Source organism: Leucoraja erinacea, chromosome 32 (assembly GCF_028641065.1).
Source record: "Leucoraja erinacea ecotype New England chromosome 32, Leri_hhj_1, whole genome shotgun sequence".
Lineage (NCBI taxonomy): Eukaryota > Metazoa > Chordata > Chondrichthyes > Rajiformes > Rajidae > Leucoraja > Leucoraja erinaceus.
The window spans coordinates 26,710,524-26,727,598 of NC_073408.1; the positions used below are offsets into that span (position 1 = coordinate 26,710,524).

Below are 17,075 nucleotides of genomic sequence, written 5' to 3' on the forward strand. Positions count from 1 at the left end.
GGCTGAGCACACATCCCTGTGGCATGCCGGTGTTCAGTGACAGTGGAGGAGGTGAGGTTGTTGATCCTAACAGACTGTCATCTGTTGGTGAGGAAATCCAGTGTCCAGTTGCAGAAGGAGGTGGTGATGCCAAATCCGCTGAGTTTGATGATCAGACTGGCGGGGATGACAGTATTAAATGCGGAGCTGAAGTCGATGAACAACAACCTGATGTAGGAGTTGTTATTGTCCAGGTGGGTCAGGGTAGGTCCGCAGATATGGCATCCTCTGTTGGCCTGTTGGGCCGATAGGCAAACTGATGGGGGGCAGGTTTGTAGGTTAATAGGCTTGGTAAACGTAAATATTGTCCCTAGTGGGTGTAGGATGGTGTTAATGATTAAGGCCACCATGGGGCGCCGGGGAGTTGGCAGCTCTGCCGGCTGTCTGTTGTTTTTTTCTTTCTATTTGTTATTTTTTAATTTGTTAAAAGTTGGTTTTAATGTTCTTCAGTTTGGTTTATGGGGGGGGGGGGGGGGGGGGGGGGGGGAATCGGGGGGGGGGGGGGATCTTTTTTTCAAGCTCTTACCTTCCCGGAGATGTGATCAATTTTCGGATCACATTTTTCAGGCTCTGCAGCCTACCATCGCTGGAGCTGGAAGCCGCATTGGACTGTCGTGGCCCCCACCGCAGGGCGCGGACTTACATCGGAGCGGATCTATGCCTGGGATCGTGACCACCGCGACCACCGTGAACTTACAATCAAGGGCTCGCAGTCTTGGGAGAGGCTAGTCGGGAGCTCCAATGCTGACATTCCCGATGCAGGAGCTGAACGCCTCGATGCGGTGGGCCCGAACGCCGCCTGCTACTGGAGTTCAGACCATCCCATCAATGGAGGATTCGAGGCTGCCAACCGAGGAAGAACATAAGGAAGGACTCGAACTTTATTTTGACTTTCATCACAGTGAGGAATGTGTAGGAGTCACTGTGGTGGATGTTCAAGTTAAAATGTGTTTTTGAGTGATTTGTTGCTTTTAATTGTATGACTGACCTGCCCAATGAAATTCCTCGTATGTTGCAAAACCTACTTGGCGAATAAAGTCTGATTCTGATTCTGATGTGCGGGGATCACTGGTCAACGCGGACCCGGTGGGCCGAAGGGCCTGTTTCTCTAAACTACAGCGCTTCCTATTACACATGGTCCCTAAGGCATCTGGGGGGTGGAGACCATGCGGGGATTATAGGCGCCTGAACGCCGTTACGACCGCGGAACGCTACCCTGTCCCACATATCCAAGACTTCTCCGCTCATCTATTTTCTGAAGGTGGACGTGGTCCGCGGTTATCATCAGATCCCTGTTCACCCGGACGATGTGCCAAAGACCGCCACAATCACCCCGTTTGGGCAGTTCAAGTGGTTCCGTCTGCCTTTCGGGTTAAAAAACGCCACGCAGGCGTTCCAGAGATTGTGGACATGGTGGGTAGGGGATTGGACTTTATTTTCATCTACTTAGATGACATCCTGGTTGCGACAGGAACACTTCACGCACGTGCGGGCGCTGTTCTAGCGGCTCCAGGACCTTGGACTCGTAGTCAATCCCGTCAAATGCCAGTTCAGCCTCCGCACAAGTTCATTCCTGGGGCATAATGTTACCTCGCAGGGCGCCACCCCATTACCCTCTAAGGTAGAGGCCACCCGGCAGTTCCCCCGGACGCTCACTGCCTAAGGGCTGCAGGAGTTTGTCGGCATGGTTAACTTCCACCATCGTTTCGTGCCGGCAGCTGCCAGGATCATGCGGCCCCCGTTTCAGTGCCTCGCTGGTAAGCCACGGGACCTTGTGTGGTCCACTGAGGCAGAGGCCGCATTCGACGGCGAGAAAGAGGCACTCGCCAAAGTCACCATGCTGGTACACCCGTGGGCCACAGCCTCGACTGCCCTCACGGTAGATGCCTCCGATACGGCCGTGGGTGGGGTGTTGGAGCAGTGGGTGGGGTGTTGGAGCAGTGGGTGGGGTGTTGGAGCAGTGGGTGGGGTGTTGGAGCAGTGGGTGGGGTGTTGGAGCAGTGGGTGGGGTGTTGGAGCAGCTCATTGACGGCTGCTGTTAGCTGCTAGCCTTTTCCAGCCATCAGCTGAGGTCTTCCAAGCGTAACTACAACGCGTTTCGACCGGGAGCTCCACACCCTGTACCTGCCCATCTGTCACTTTAGATACTTCCTGGAGGGCAGGTTGTTCACGGCCTTTACAGACCACAAGCCCTTAACATTCGCCTTGGCCAAGGTGTCAGACCCCTGGTCCGCTTGACAGCAACAACACCTGGCATTCGAGTCAGAGTTCACGACGGACGTCCAGCACGTGGCCGGGAAGTTCAACACGGTCGCTAACGCCCTGTCCCGCCCGGCCCTCCTGGACTGTGGTGGCCGTGGACCACGGTGTGTATTACATGGAATTTGCTGCATCACAACACTTGGACAATGGGATGGATGGCTACAGGACGGCCGCTGCAGGGTTGCGGTTGGTTGGGGAACGTTGGTACTGTACGATGTTTCCACCGGTCGCCCACGCCCCATTGTTCCCATGGGTTGGCGCCGCTGGATTTTCTACGCCATCCATGGCCTGGCCCACCCTTCAATTCGGGCGACTTCTGTGCTGGTGGCGGACAACTTTGTCTGGCAGGGCCTCCGCAAGCAGGTTGTGGCTCGGGCTAGAGCCTGCATCCCCTGCCAGACATCCAAGGTTCAGCGTCATGTACGGGCCCTAGTGCAAGACTTTGCGGTTCTCTCGGGCCATTTCCAACACATCCACGTGGATTTAGTGGGTCCACTGCTGCCGTCTCACACTGCCACGCATCTCCTCACGGTTGTTGATCGGTTTACGAGACGGCCTGAGGCTATTCCGCTGTCAGACACCTCCGCCGCGTCTTGTTCCCGGGCTCGTGGATTGGATTGCTCGGTTCGGGGTTCCGGCAGACATTTCCACCGATCGGGGGGGCTCAATTTACGTCCTCATTGTGGGCTTCGCTGGTGAAACTATACGGGGCACAGCTGCACCCCATCACCGCCTATCACCCCCAGGCCAACGGGATAGTGGAACGATTCCACCTGAAATCGGCACTGAAGGCACGGCTCACTGGTCCTGGACTGGGTCGACCAGTTGCCTTGAGTCCTGTTAGGCATCCGCACGGCCCCTAAAGCAGACTTGGATACATTGGCTTTGCGGGTGCCCGGGGATTTCCTCCCTGCGCTTGAGGGCAGCCGGAGTCTGCCCCGGCGGTTTTAGTGAGTCTCCGGGAGAGAGTGGGCATGGGACAGCCCCTACCTCGCAGCATGGGACAGCCCCAGTGCATGTGCTGCCAGACCTCAAGAACTGCCTATTCATGTTTATCCGCAGGGATTCACATCGGTCCGCACTGCAGCGAATCTACAAGGGTCCGTTCCGGGTGTTGCGCCCCGGCTTCGTGACATTCCTGTTGGACGTCAGGGGTAGAGAGGAGATCGTCTCCGTCGCTCGACTTAAGCCGACTTAAGCTTGGGGCTAGTGGAATCAAGGGATATGGGGAGAAGGCAGGCACGGGTTATTGATTGGGGACGATCAGCCATGATCACAATGAATGGCGGTACTGGCTTGAAGGGCCGAATGGTCTCCTACACCTATTTTCTATGTGTCTATGTTAAACCGGCCACCGGATGTCGACTGCCCGGTGGTGGTGGAGCAGCCTCGGCGTAGGGCTATCCGCCGACCGGTCCATTCGCACCTGTTGTGCCTGTTCCCCATCACCTGTTGTTTCGTTTCCTCCTGCACCATTACTGTCCCCTGGCTCTGTTCTGCCAGCTCCACCTGTATCGCTCGCCCGCCCCGTCCGTTGTTAGTACGCATTGCGGTCGCCGTGTCCAGCCTCCTGCTCGGTTACGTACCTCGGGTTCTGGAGGGGGAATCCTGTAGCAGCACCTACTGGTGGCCCGGGTAATGTCGAAACCTCGCTATTGGCTGACGTGAGCGCGGGAGCACCTCGCAGTTCGAGCGAGCAGCGTTAATTTTAGCAGCTGTTAATATTGACTCGGGTAATCACTTTATTTTCGTTTGAAAAAATAAAGAACTTTGTCAGACTTGCCAGAGCATTTCACTTAACATGGTGCTTCTCCAGTGCTTAGCTCTCTGTTATTGGTTTACTCTTTCAATAAGGCTTGATTGTGCCTAATTGGCTGTTGCTGATTATCAGCCTGCAGGAAGGGTGTGGAACGGTGTGTGGTGTTGTTTGCAGCAGGATGGTCGACCATGTTGCTTGCTTGTTAGAGTACAAGTTAATGTATGCGTATGAAAATCGGATTGCTACCTTCAGAAACTGGCCATTCACTGAGAACTGCTGCTGTACACCAGAGAATGTGAGCATGGGGATGGATGAGAAAGCAATGAGATTAATTTGGGACCTGTTTCCTGCTGAGTCATTTTTCTGTAAATGGACTAAATTGTTGTTTCATGAAATCTATAGTTCAGCTGTTGGACTGTTTATCAGGAATATTTGATAGTTATCTGTTCCTGCCTGGAACATTTGGAAGTGGACGATAATATACATTTGCTCTTGGGCTGCGATCTGGTTTGTGGAAACAGTTTTACTTTGAATTGGGTTAAAACTCAAATGGTGCTTCATCCAAGGGAAGTGACTGGGCTCATCTTCAGATTTAAATGATCCTGTGAATTGAGATATTGGGCTGGTGAACCTGAGTTTAATGGTCTGTAAGATTTTGGAGTCCATTATGAAGGTTGAGGTTACAGGGTACTTAGAAGTTCATGATAAAATAGGCTGAAAATCAGCATGATTTTGTGAAGGGGAGATCTTGCCTAACGATTTGCTGCAGTTCTTTGAGGAAGTAAATAGCAGATTAGACAAAGGAGTCAGTGAATGTTGTTTACCTTGATTTTCAGTAAGCCTTTGATAAGGTGCTGCACGTGAGGCTGCTAAAGATGATGAGCCCATGGTATCAAAGGAAAGGTATTAACATGGATAGCAGGTTAGCTGGATGCTAGAAGGCTGAGTGGCAATAAAGGGGGCTTTTTCTGGTTGGCAGCCTGTGACTAGCGGTGTTCCGCAGGGTGAGCCGGGGCCGTTACTCTTCACATTGTATTTTAATGATTTGGATAAGGGGATTAAAGGCTTTGTGGGCAAGTTTGCAGATTATACGAAAATAGGTGCAGGAGCAGGAAGTGCAGAAAAAGCAGGGACTGCAGAAGGATTTTGACAGGTTTGGCGAGTGGGCAGAGAAGTGGAAGATGGAATATCGTGAACAAAATGTGGAGTTAATAATTCTGATAGTAGGAATAAAGACATAGACGATTTTGTAAATGGGGAGAGAATCAGGAAATCTGAGGTGCAAGGGGACTCGGGAATGCTGGTGCAGGATTCCCAAACAGTTAATTTGCAAGTCGAATTGGTAATTAGGAAGCAAATGCAATTTTTTTCGAAAGGAGTACAAAAGCAGGGATGTAATGTTGAGTCTCTATAAAGCACGGATCAGACCGCACTTGGAGTAGTGTGAGCAATTTTGGACCTCATATCTGAGGATGGATGTGTTGGCACCGAAGAGGGTTCATGGGAGGTTTACGAGAATGATCCCAGGAATGAGTGGGTTAACATACGCTGAGCTTTTGACGACACTGGGCCTCTACTTACTGGAGTTTAGAAGGATGAGGAGAAGGGGGGGGAATCGCATTTAAACTACCGAATAGTGAAAGGCCTTGATAGAGTGGATGTGGAGAGGATGCTTCCACTAATGGGATAGTCTTGGACCAAAGGTCATAGCTTCAGAATTAAAGGTAGTTCCTTTAGTCAGAGGGTGATGAATCTGTGCAATTCATTGCCACAGGAGGCCGTGGAGGCCGTCAATGGATATTATCATGGCAGAGATAGTTAGATTCTTGATTAGTTCAGGCACTGCCGATTATGGGGAGAAGGCAGGAGAATAGGGCCAGGAGGAAGAATGGCAGAGTAAACTTGATGGGCTGAATGGCCTAATTCTGCTCCTATCACTTCTGAACATATTGAATGTCACTATTTTGGGTGAAGATGAAAATTGGTACCTGACGGTAACTGTGCCATGAGCCAATGGGAATGTCCCATACTTTGATGTATACTTTGATGTAAAATGTCTGTTGCATAAAGACCTAGTTCTTGGTAAAAAGACACTTTTTATTTTTGTCAGAGTGTGAAGAATATGGATGTCCATTTTTATATTCCTACTTCTTCTTTCCTTGCATTCATCTGTATATAGTTATGTTTCCCTTCGAAATAAATACCAGACAGAATGAAATATCTTGTTCCCCTACAGTTATGTATAAAATTCCATTTGAATTTTAACTTAATTCAGAGAAAAATGTGTTTTTTCTATGACAGATCACAGCCCTAGAGCTGGAGTTAATCTTGGGTTAATACGGAGGACAAACCTTTCTGTGACGATTTATTTAACAGGGAAATATGAAAGTGGTAACATTGTTCCTCTGGTCTGGATTTGGAGGGGGAGTGGGGACATTGCAAGTTGGTTTCCAATGCAAACAGAAATTGACAGAGCAATGTGTTCAGTTTTGTTTGTGGTATTACAGGGAAGGTGCTGTTGAGTTACAAAGATGCAGCGATTTACAAAGATGTTGTCAGGACAAGGGCTTGAGCTGTAGGGAGATTGAATAGGCTAAGACTTCAATACTTGGAGTGCAGGAGATTGAAGGGTGAACTTCTAAAGGTGCATAACACACAAGAAGTGAATAGATGAGGTGAGTGGTCATTTTATCAGGAGAATCAAGAGACTAGGTTTAGGGCAAGAGTGGAAACATTTAATAGGAACCAGAGCGGCAACATAGTATGGTGGATATATGGAATGGTGCACATACAATAACAGCATAGATGGGGCATCTTGGTTGGCATGGATGACTTGGGTCAAGCCTGTTTCTGTGCTCCATGACTTTATAAATGTGACACCTATGTGTATACATTACCTAATTTCAATAGTGCTTTTGGGGAGAATGGGGTTGAGAGGGAATAATAGATCATAGAATCATAGAAAATAGGTGCAGGAGTAAGCCATTCGGCCCTTCGAGCCTGCACCGCCATTCAATATGATCATGGCTGATCATCCAGCTCAGTATCCCGTACCTGCCTTATCTCCATACCCCCTGGTCCCTCTAGCCACAAGGGCCACATCTAACTCCCTCTTAAATATAGCCAATGAACTGGCCTCAACTACCTTCTGTGGCAGAGAGTTCCAGAGATTCAGCACCCTCTGCTTGAAAAATGTTTTTCTCATCTCGGTTCTAAAGGATTTCCCCTCCATCCTTAAGCTGCGACCCCCTGTCCTGGACTTCCCCAACATCGGGAACAATCTTCCTGCATCTAGCCTGTCCAATCCATTAAGAATTTTGTACGTTTCTATAAGATCCCCCCTCAATCTCCAAAATTCTAGTAAGTGCAATCCGAGTCTATCCAGTCTTTCTTCGTAAGAAAGTCCCGACATCCCAGGAATCTCCCTGCTCCTATACTCAAATCCTTTTGCTATGAATGCCAACATACCATTTGCTTCCTTTACTGCCTGCTGCACCTGCATGCCCACTTTCAATGACTGGTGTACCATGACACCCAGGTCTCGTTGCGTCTCCCCTTTTCCTAATCGGCCACCATTTAGATAATAGTCAGCTTTCCTCTTTTTGCCACCTCACATTTATCCACATTATACTGCATCTGCCATGCATTTGCCCACTCACCCAGCCTATCCAAGTCACCTTGCAGCCTCCTAGCATCCTCCTCACAGCTAACACTGCCCCCCAGCTTCGTGTCATCCGCAAACATGGAGATGTTGCATTCATAGAAACATAGAAATTAGGTGCAGGAGTAGGCCATTCGGCCCTTCGAGCCTGCACCGCCATTTAATATGATCATGGCTGATCATCCAACTCAGTATCCCGTACCTGCCTTTTCTCCATACCCTCTGATCCCCTTGGCCACAAGGGCCACATCTAACTCCCTCTTAAATATAGCCAATGAACTGGCCTCAACTACCCTCTGTGGCAGAGAGTTCCAGAGATTCACCACTCTCTGTGTGAAAAAAGTTCTCCTCATCTCAGTTTTAAAGGATTTCCCCCTTATCCTTAAGCTGTGACCCCTTGTCCTGGACTTCCCCAACATCGGAAACAATCTTCCTGCATCTAGCCTGTCCAACCCCTTAAGAATTTTGTAAGTTTCTATAAGATCCCCTCTCAATCTCCTAAACTCTAGAGAGTATAAACCAAGCCTATCCAGTCTTTCTTCATAAGACAGTCCTGACATCCCAGGAATCAGTCTGGTGAACCTTCTCTGCACTCCCTCTATGGCAATAATGTCCTTCCTCAGATTTGGAGACCAAAACTGCACGCAATACTCCAGGTGTGGTCTCACCAAGACCCTATACAACTGCAGTAGAACCTCCCTGCTCCTATACTCAAATCCTCTTGCTATGAAAGCCAACATGCCATTCGCTTTCTTTACTGCCTGCTGCACCTGCATGCCTACCTTCAATGACTGGTGTACCATGACACCCAGGTCTCGCTGCATCTCCCCCTTTCCCAATCGGCCACCGTTTAGATAATAATCTGCTTTCCCGTTTTTGCCACCAAAATGGATAACCTCACATTTATCCACATTAAACTGCATCTGCCAAACATTTGCCCACTCACCCAGCCTATCCAAGTCACTTTGCAGTCTCCTAGCATCCTCCTCACACCTAACACTGCCCCCCAGCTTAGTGTCATCCGCAAACTTGGAGATATTGCCTTCAATTCCCTCATCCAGATCATTAATATATATTGTAAATAGCTGGGGTCCCAGTACTGAGCCTTGCGGTACCCCACTAGTCACTGCCTGCCATTGTGAAAAGGACCCGTTTACTCCTACTCTTTGCTTCCTGTTTGCCAGCCAGTTCTCTATCCACATCAATACTGAACCCCCAATGCCATGTGCTTTAAGTTTGTATACTAATCTTTTATGTGGGACCTTGTCGAAAGCCTTCTGGAAGTCCAGATACACCACATCCACTGGTTCTCCCCTATCCACGCTACTAGTTACATCCTCGAAAAATTCTATAAGATTCGTCAGACATGATTTACCTTTCGTAAATCCATGCTGACTTTGTCCAATGATTTCACCACTTTCTAAATGTGCTGCTATCCCATCTTTAATAACTGACTCTAGCAGTTTCCCCACTACCGATGTTAGGCTAACTGGTCTGTAATTCCCCGTTTTCTCTCTCCCTCCCTTCTTAAAAAGTGGGGTTACGTTTGCTACCCGCCAATCCTCTGGAACTACTCCAGAATCTAAAGAGTTTTGAAAGATTATTACTAATGCATCCACTATTTCTGGAGCTACTTCCTTAAGTACTCTGGGATGCAGCCTATCTGGCCCTGGGGATTTATCGGCCTTTAATCCATTCAATTTACCCAACACCACTTCCCGACTAACCTGGATTTCACTCAATTCCTCCACCTCCTTTGACCCGCGGGCCCCTGCTATTTCCGGCAGATCATTTATGTCTTCCTTAGTGAAGACGGAACCAAAGTAGTTATTCAATTGGTCCGCCATATCCTGGTTCCCCATGATCAACTCACCTGTTTCTGACTGCAAGGGACCTACATTTGTTTTAACTAATCTCTTTCTTTTCACATATCTATAAAAACTTTTGCAGTCAGATTTTATGTTCACTGCCAGTTTTCTTTCATAATCCATTTTTCCTTTTCTAATTAAGCCCTTCGTCCTCCTCTGCTGGTCTCTGAATTTCTCCCAGTCCTCCGGTATGCTGCTTTTTCTGGCTAGTTTGTACGCATCATCCTTTGCTTTGATACTATCCCTGATTTCCCTTGTTATCCATGGATGCACTACCTTCCCTGATTTATTCTTTTGCCAAACTGGGATGAACAATTTTTGTAGTTCATCCATGCAGTCTTTAAATGCCTTCCATTGCATATCCACCGTCAACCCTTTTAGAATTACTTGCCAGTCAATCTTGGCCAATTCACGTCTCATACCCTCAAAGTTACCTTTCTTTAAGTTCAAAACCATTGTTTCTGAATTAACAATGTCACTCTCCATCCTAATGAAGAACTCAACCATATTATGGTCACTCTTGCCCAAGGGGCCACGCACAACAAGACTACTAACTAACCCTTCCTCATTACTCAATACCCAGTCTAAAATAGCCAGCTCTCTCGTTGGTTCCTCTACATGTTGGTTTAGATAACTATCCCGTATACATTCCAAGAAATCCTCTTCCTCAGCACCCCTGCCAGTTTGATTCACCCAATCTATATGTAGATTGAAGTCACCCATTATAACTGCTTTGCCTTTGTCGCAAGCATTTCTAATTTCCTGTTTGATGCCATCCCCAACTTCACTACTACTGTTAGGTGGCCTGTACACAACACCCACCAGCGTTTTCTGCCCCTTATTGTTTCGCAGCTCTACCCATACCGATTCCACATCCTCCAAACTAATGTCCTTCCTTTCCATTGCGTTAATCTCCTCTCTAACCAGCAACACTACCCCACCTCCTTTTCCTTTCTCTCTATCCCTCCTGAATATTGAATATCCCGGGATGTTCAGCTCCCAGCCTTGGTCACCCTGGAGCCATGTCTCCGTGATCCCAACTATATCATAATCATTAATGGCTATCTGCACGTTCAACTCATCCACCTTATTACGAATACTCCTTGCATTGAGACACAAAGCCTTCAGGCTTGTTTTTACAATGCTCTTACCCCTTATATTCAATTCCTTCGTCCAAATCATTAATATATATTGTAAATAGCTGGGGTCCCAGGACTGAGCCTTGCGGTACCCCACTAGTCACTGCCTGCCATTCTGAAAAGGACCCATACTTTGCTTCCTGTTTGCCAGTCAGTTCTCTATCCACATCAATACTGAACCCCCAATACCGTGTGCTTTAAGTTTGTATACTCATCTCTTATGTGGGACCTTGTCGAAAGCCTTCAGAAAGTCCAGATATAACACATCCACTGGTTCTCCCCTATCCACTCTACTAGTTACATCCTCGAAAAATTCTATACGATTTGTCAGAAATGATTTACCTTTCGTAAATCCATGCTGACTTTGTCCAATGATTTCACCACTTTCCAAATGTGCTGCTATCCCATCTTTAATAACTGACTCTAGCAGTTTCCCCACTACCGATGTTAGACTTACTGGTCTGTAATTCCCCGTTTTCTCTCTCCCTCCCTTTTTTTAAAAAGTGGGGTTACATTAGCTACCCTCCAATCCTCAGGAACTACTCCAGAATCTAAAGAGGTTTGAAAAATTATCACTAATGCATCCACTATTTCTGGAGCTACTTCCTTAAGTATTCAGAGATGCAGCCTATCTGGCCCTGGGAATTTATTGGCCTTTAATCCATTCAATTTACCTAACACCACTTCCCGGCTAACCTGGATTTCACTCTGTTCCTCCATCTCATTTGACCCGCGGTCCCCTGCTATTTCTGGCAGATTATTTATGTCTTCCTTAGTGAAGACGGAACCAAAGTAGTTATTCAATTGGCCCGCCATGCCCTTGTTCCCCATGATCAATTCACCTGTTTCTGACTGCAAGGGACCAACATTTGTTTTTACTAATCTCTTTCTCTTCACATATCTATAAAAACTTTTGCAGTCAGTTTTTATGTTCCTTGCCAGTTTTCTTTCATAATCTATTGTCCTTTTCCTAATTAAGCCCTTTGTCCTCCTCTGCTGGTCACTGAATTTCTCCCAGTCCTCTGGTAGGCTGCTTTTTCTGGCTAATTTGTCGCTTCATCTTTTACTTTGATACTATCCCTGATTTCCCTTGTTATCCACGGATGCACTACCTTCCCTGATTTATTATTTTGCCAAACTGGGATGACCATTGAATTAACAATGTCACTCTCCATCCTAATGAAGAACTCGACCATATTATGGTCGCTCTTGCCCAAGGGGCCATGCACAACAAGACTGCTAATTAACCCTTCCTCATTACTCAGTACCCAGTCTAGAATAGCCTGCTCTCTCGTTGGTTCATCTACATGTTGTTTTAGAAAACTATCCCACATACATTGCAAGAAATCCTCTTCCTCAGCACCCCTGCCAATTTGATTCACCCATTCTATATGTAGATTGAAGTCACCCATTATAACTGTTTTGTCTTTGTCGCACGCATTTCTAATTTCTTGTTTGATACCATCCCCAACTCCACTACTACTGTTAGGTGGTCTGTACACAACTCCCACTAGCGTTTTCTGCCCCTTAGTGTTTCGTAGCTCTACCCATATCGATTCCACATCCTCCAAGCTAATGTCCTTCCTTTCCATTGCGTTAATCTCTTCTATAACCAGCAACACTACCCCACCTCCTTTTCCTTTCTGTCTATCCCTCCTGAATATTGAATATCCCTGGATGTTCAGCTCCCAGCCTTGGTCAACCTGGAGCCATGTCTCCGTGATCCCAACTATATCATAATCATTAATAGCTATCTGCACATTCAACTCATCCACCTTATTACGAATGCTCCTTGCATTGAGACACAAAGCCTTCAGGCTTGTCTATACAACACTCTTACCCCTTACACAATTATGTTGAAAAGTAACCCTTATTGATTTTTGCCCTGGATTTGTCTGCCTGCCACTTTTACTTTTCACCTTGCTACCTATTGCTTCTACCCTCATTTTACACCCCTCTGTCTCTCTGCTCACACATTTAAGAACCCACCACCTCTTATTCTGTTTATTATTGTTTTCTTCTTTCCCCCCCTACATGTTGGGTCTGAGTGCTTCCCTTCTCTACCTCCTGCCTCACACACTGTCCACTAGCTTTCTCTATTTGAGTTTCTCCTCCCAACTGTTCTAGTTTAAAGTCTCCACAGTAGCCTTTGCAAATCTCCCCGCCAGGATGTTGGTCCCCCTCGGGTTCAAGTGCAACCCATCCTTTTTGTACAGGTCGCACCTTCCACAAAAGAGGTCCCAATGATCCAGAAACTTGAATCCCTGCCCTCTGCACCAGTCTTTCAGCCACGCATTTATCCTCTACCTCGCTTCATTCCTACTCTCACTGTCGCGTGGCACAGGCAGTAATCCCGAGATTGTTATCTTTGCGGTCCTTCTCTTTAACTCTCCTCCTAACTCTCTAAATTCTCCTTTCAGGACCTCTTCTCTTTTTCTACCTATGTCATTGGTACCTATATGCACCACAACCTCGGGCTCCTCTCCCTCCCATTTCAGGATTTCTTGGACACGTTCAGCCACATCCCAGACTCTGGCACCAGGGAGGCAAACTACCATCCGGGTCTCCCGACTGCATCCACAGAATTGCCTGTCTGACCCCCTAACTATAGAGTCCCCTATTACTAATGCCCTCCTCTTCTTTTCCCTCCCCTTCTGAGCAACAGGGCCGGTCTCTGTACCGGAGGCCCGTCCGCTGTCGCTACTCCCAGGTAGGCTGCCCCCCCCCCCCCCCCAAACAGTACTCAAACAGGAGTACTTATTGTCAAGGTGTACAGCCACCGGGGCACTCTCTACTCCCTGCCTCTGCCCCTTGCCCCTCCTAACCGTGACCACTTGCGTGGCTCCTGTGGTCTTGGAGTGACCACCTCTCTGTAACTCCTCTCAATGACTTCCTCGCTCTCCCTGACCAGACGGAGGTCATCGAGCTGCTGCTCCAGGTTCCTAATACGGTCCCTTAGGAGCCCCATCTCGACGCACCTGTCGCAGATGTGGATGTCTGGAAGGCTATCAGATTCCTTGACCTCCCACATCTGACATCCAGAACAGTAAACTGCCCTGGCCCTCATTCCCCCCTATGATTGAATGGTAGAGTGGACTTGATGAGCCAAATGGCCTAATTCTGCTCCTAGAACTTGCACTTGGTTTCTTAACCATATAACAATTACAGCACGGAAACAGGCCATCTCGGCCCTACAAGTCCGTGCCGAACAACTTTTTTCCCCTTAGTCCCACCTGCCTGCACTCATACCATAACCCTCCATTCCCTTCTCATCCATATGCCTATCCAATTTATTTTTAAATGATACCAATGAACCTGCCTCCACCACTTCCACTGGAAGCTCATTCCACACCGCTACCACTCTCTGGGTAAAGAAGTTCCCCCTCATGTTACCCCTAAACTTCTGTCCCTTAATTCTGAAGTCATGCCCTCTTGTTTGAATCTTCCCTATTCTCAAAGGGAAAAGCTTGTCCACATCAACTGTGTCTATCCCTCTCATCATTTTAAAGACCTCTATCAAGTCCCCCCTCAACCTTCTGCGCTCCAGAGAATAAAGACCTAACTTATTCAACCTATCTCTGTAACTTAGTTGTTGAAACCCAGGCAACATTCTAGTAAATCTCCTCTGTACTCTCTCTATTTTGTTGACATCCTTCCTATAATTGGGCGACCAAAATTGTACACCATACTCCAGATTTGGTCTCACCAATGCCTTGTACAATTTTAACATTACATCCCAGCTTCTATACTCAATGCTCTGATTTATAAAGGCTAGCATACCAAAAGCGTTCTTTACCACCCTATCTATATGAGATTCTACCTTCAAGGAACTATGCACGGTTATTCCCAGATCCCTCTGCTCAACTGTATTCTTCAATTCCCTACCATTTACCATGTAGGTCCTATTTTGATTTGTCCTGCCAAGGTGTAGCACCTCACATTTATCAGCATTAAACTCCATCTGCCATCTTTCAGCCCATTTTTCCAAATGGCCTAAATCACTCTGTGGAGTTTGGAAATCCTCTTCATTATCCACAACACCCCCTATCTTGGTATCATCTGCATACTTACTAATCCAATTTACCACCCCTTCATCCAGATCATTGATGTACATGACAAACAACAAAGGACCCAACACAGATCCCTGAGGCACCCCACTAGTCACCTGCCTCCAACCCGACAAACAGCCATCCACCATTACCCTCTGGCTTGTCCCATTCAGCCACTGTTGAATCCATCTTGCTATTCCTGCATTTATACCCAACAGTTTAAACTTCTTAACCAACCTCCCATGAGGAACCTTGTCAAAGGCCTTACTAAAGTCCATATAGACAACATCCACTGCTTTAACCTCGTCAATTTCCCTAGTAACCTCTTCAAAAAATTCAAGAAGATTAGTCAAACATGACCTTCCAGGCACAAATCCATGTTGACTGTTCCTAATCAGACCCTGTTTATCCAGATGCTTATATATATTATCTCTAAGTATCTTTCCCATTAATCTGCCCACCACTGAAGTCAAACTAACATGTCTATAATTGCTAGGTTTACTCTTAGAACCCTTTTTAAACAATGGAAACAACATGCGCAGTACGCCAATCCTCGGGGACTATTCCCGTTTCTAATGACATTTAAAATATTTCTGTCATAGCCCCGGCTATTTCTACACTAACTTCCCTCGATGTCCTAGGGAATATCCTGTCAGGACCTGGAGACTTATCCACTTTTATATTTTTCAAAAGTGTCAGTACTTCTTTTACTTTGAAACTCATAGTATCCATACCTACTCTATTCGTTTCCCTTACCTCACATAATTCAAATTCAATCTTGTTGGAATCTAAATTTTATTTATTTATTTAACCTTTATTTAACCAGGAGAAGTCTCATTGAGATTAAAAATCTATTTTACAAGAGAGTCCTGGCCAAGACAGGCAGCAGCACAGTTCCACAGTTACAGACAATAATTTAAAAACAACAGAGAACATATAAATAGAGTCAGTCAGAACATCATCAAACAAAGCATGTACAGACAGAAGAGCCCGCTTCAACTTCTAAAGTAGTTATTTCACTCGGATAATCTTGCTGCAGCGTCGGAGGCTACGTTTTTTTTTTATAAACCATCTTTCCCTTCAAGACACTGATAAAGTAACAGAATAAAAGTTCAAATTGCCATTTGTGTTTTGTCCAGTAAAATATTGACAGAAGAAATGAATAAATATTGACCAATGACTGTCTGTCCCTCTGTTCTCTGAGATGGCCAAGGCTGGATTTGTACATTGTCCGACTGAGAATGAACCAGATGTCGCCAAGTGTTTCTTTTGTCTGAAGGAGTTGGACAGCTGGCAGCCAGAATATGAGCCTTGGTAAGTGTGAGGAAACTCAGATGAAACGTAAAGCAAGTTAACAATTCTGTAATGCTCCAAGCCAATTCACTGGAAGTTTTCAAGAGAGAGTTGGATTTGGCTCTTAAAGCTAATGGAATCGAGGGGTATGGGGGGGGGGGGGGGGGGGGGGGGGAAAGCAGGAATGGGGTACTGATTTTGGATGATCAGCCATGAACGTTTTGAATGGCGGTGCTGGTTCGAATACTCCAGCACCTATTTTCTATGTTTCTACTCACTGGTCTCATCTGCAGCCATTGAAGGTCCGAATGGCCTACTCCTGCAGCTATTGTATATCTTCTATTGACTTGATCTTTGTTCTGCTTGCCAAAATTAAATTGCTTGATTTGTTAAAGGTAGTGAGTTGTGATTCATTGTTTTTATTCTCTTCCCCCCCCCCCACCCCCACCCCGACTGGAACTACTAAAAGGGTGGAACATCAACTACACTCCCCAGCTTGTGAATTCCTTGCATTGAAAGTGGATGTGTTGGATCTGATGGTGGAAGAGTTCTTCCGACTGGAGATGGAGCGTCTGAGGTTGTATGTGGTGAGAATGCACTTGGACCCAGAGGGAAGAAGTGGCTGTGGACCAGGGGTGGGTCCCTCTAGGGGTGGGTGCCTCTGTAATTGCAATGTTGCAGGTCCTGCAGCTGGATGGCAGCTTTAACCAGAACAGGAAGTGGGGTGTGGGGATATGTTGGAAAGTGATGCACTCTGTAGAGAACCAGGAAGTGTTCCACGTGCCTTGAGCTTGGTTCTGATTGCCATGCAGGTTCATAAATATTTTTCTTTCCTCGTAGAAGAAGATTGCCTCTGAGCAAGTCAGCGTTTATCGAGAATCAGTGAAAGCAGCAAGAGTGAAAGTTCTGGAAAGCCTGACTGGAGCTGGAGTCTGACTTCATCTGTGACGGGGCTGGGGAAATGGAGCTCCAAAGCAAACGTTAATATTGATAATAAAGTTGTGT

The 17,075-nt window shown here is 46.8% G+C and overlaps 1 protein-coding gene across 1 annotated transcript; it reads left to right on the plus strand.

Annotated features, from left to right (window-relative positions):
- The first annotated feature begins 4,178 nt into the window (after positions 1–4,178).
- LOC129712476 (baculoviral IAP repeat-containing protein 5.1-like) lies at positions 4,179–17,075 on the plus strand. The gene is made up of 4 exons (XM_055660950.1): positions 4,179–4,355; positions 15,982–16,091; positions 16,540–16,657; positions 16,911–17,075. The coding sequence occupies exons 1-4, from the start codon at positions 4,239–4,241 to the stop codon at positions 17,004–17,006; spliced, it is 441 nt and encodes a 146-aa protein (XP_055516925.1). The 5' UTR covers positions 4,179–4,238; the 3' UTR covers positions 17,007–17,075.

Excerpts from the sequence above, each read along its gene's own strand:
- LOC129712476 (XM_055660950.1), top strand. The coding sequence starts at position 4,239 with ATGGTCGACCATGTTGCTTGCTTGTTAGAGTACAAGTTAATGTATGCG. Across the intron at positions 4,356-15,981 it reads GCTGCTGTACACCAGAGAAT|ATGGCCAAGGCTGGATTTGT; the intron begins GTGAGCATGGGG and ends CTGTTCTCTGAG. Across the intron at positions 16,092-16,539 it reads CAGCCAGAATATGAGCCTTG|GGTGGAACATCAACTACACT; the intron begins GTAAGTGTGAGG and ends AACTACTAAAAG.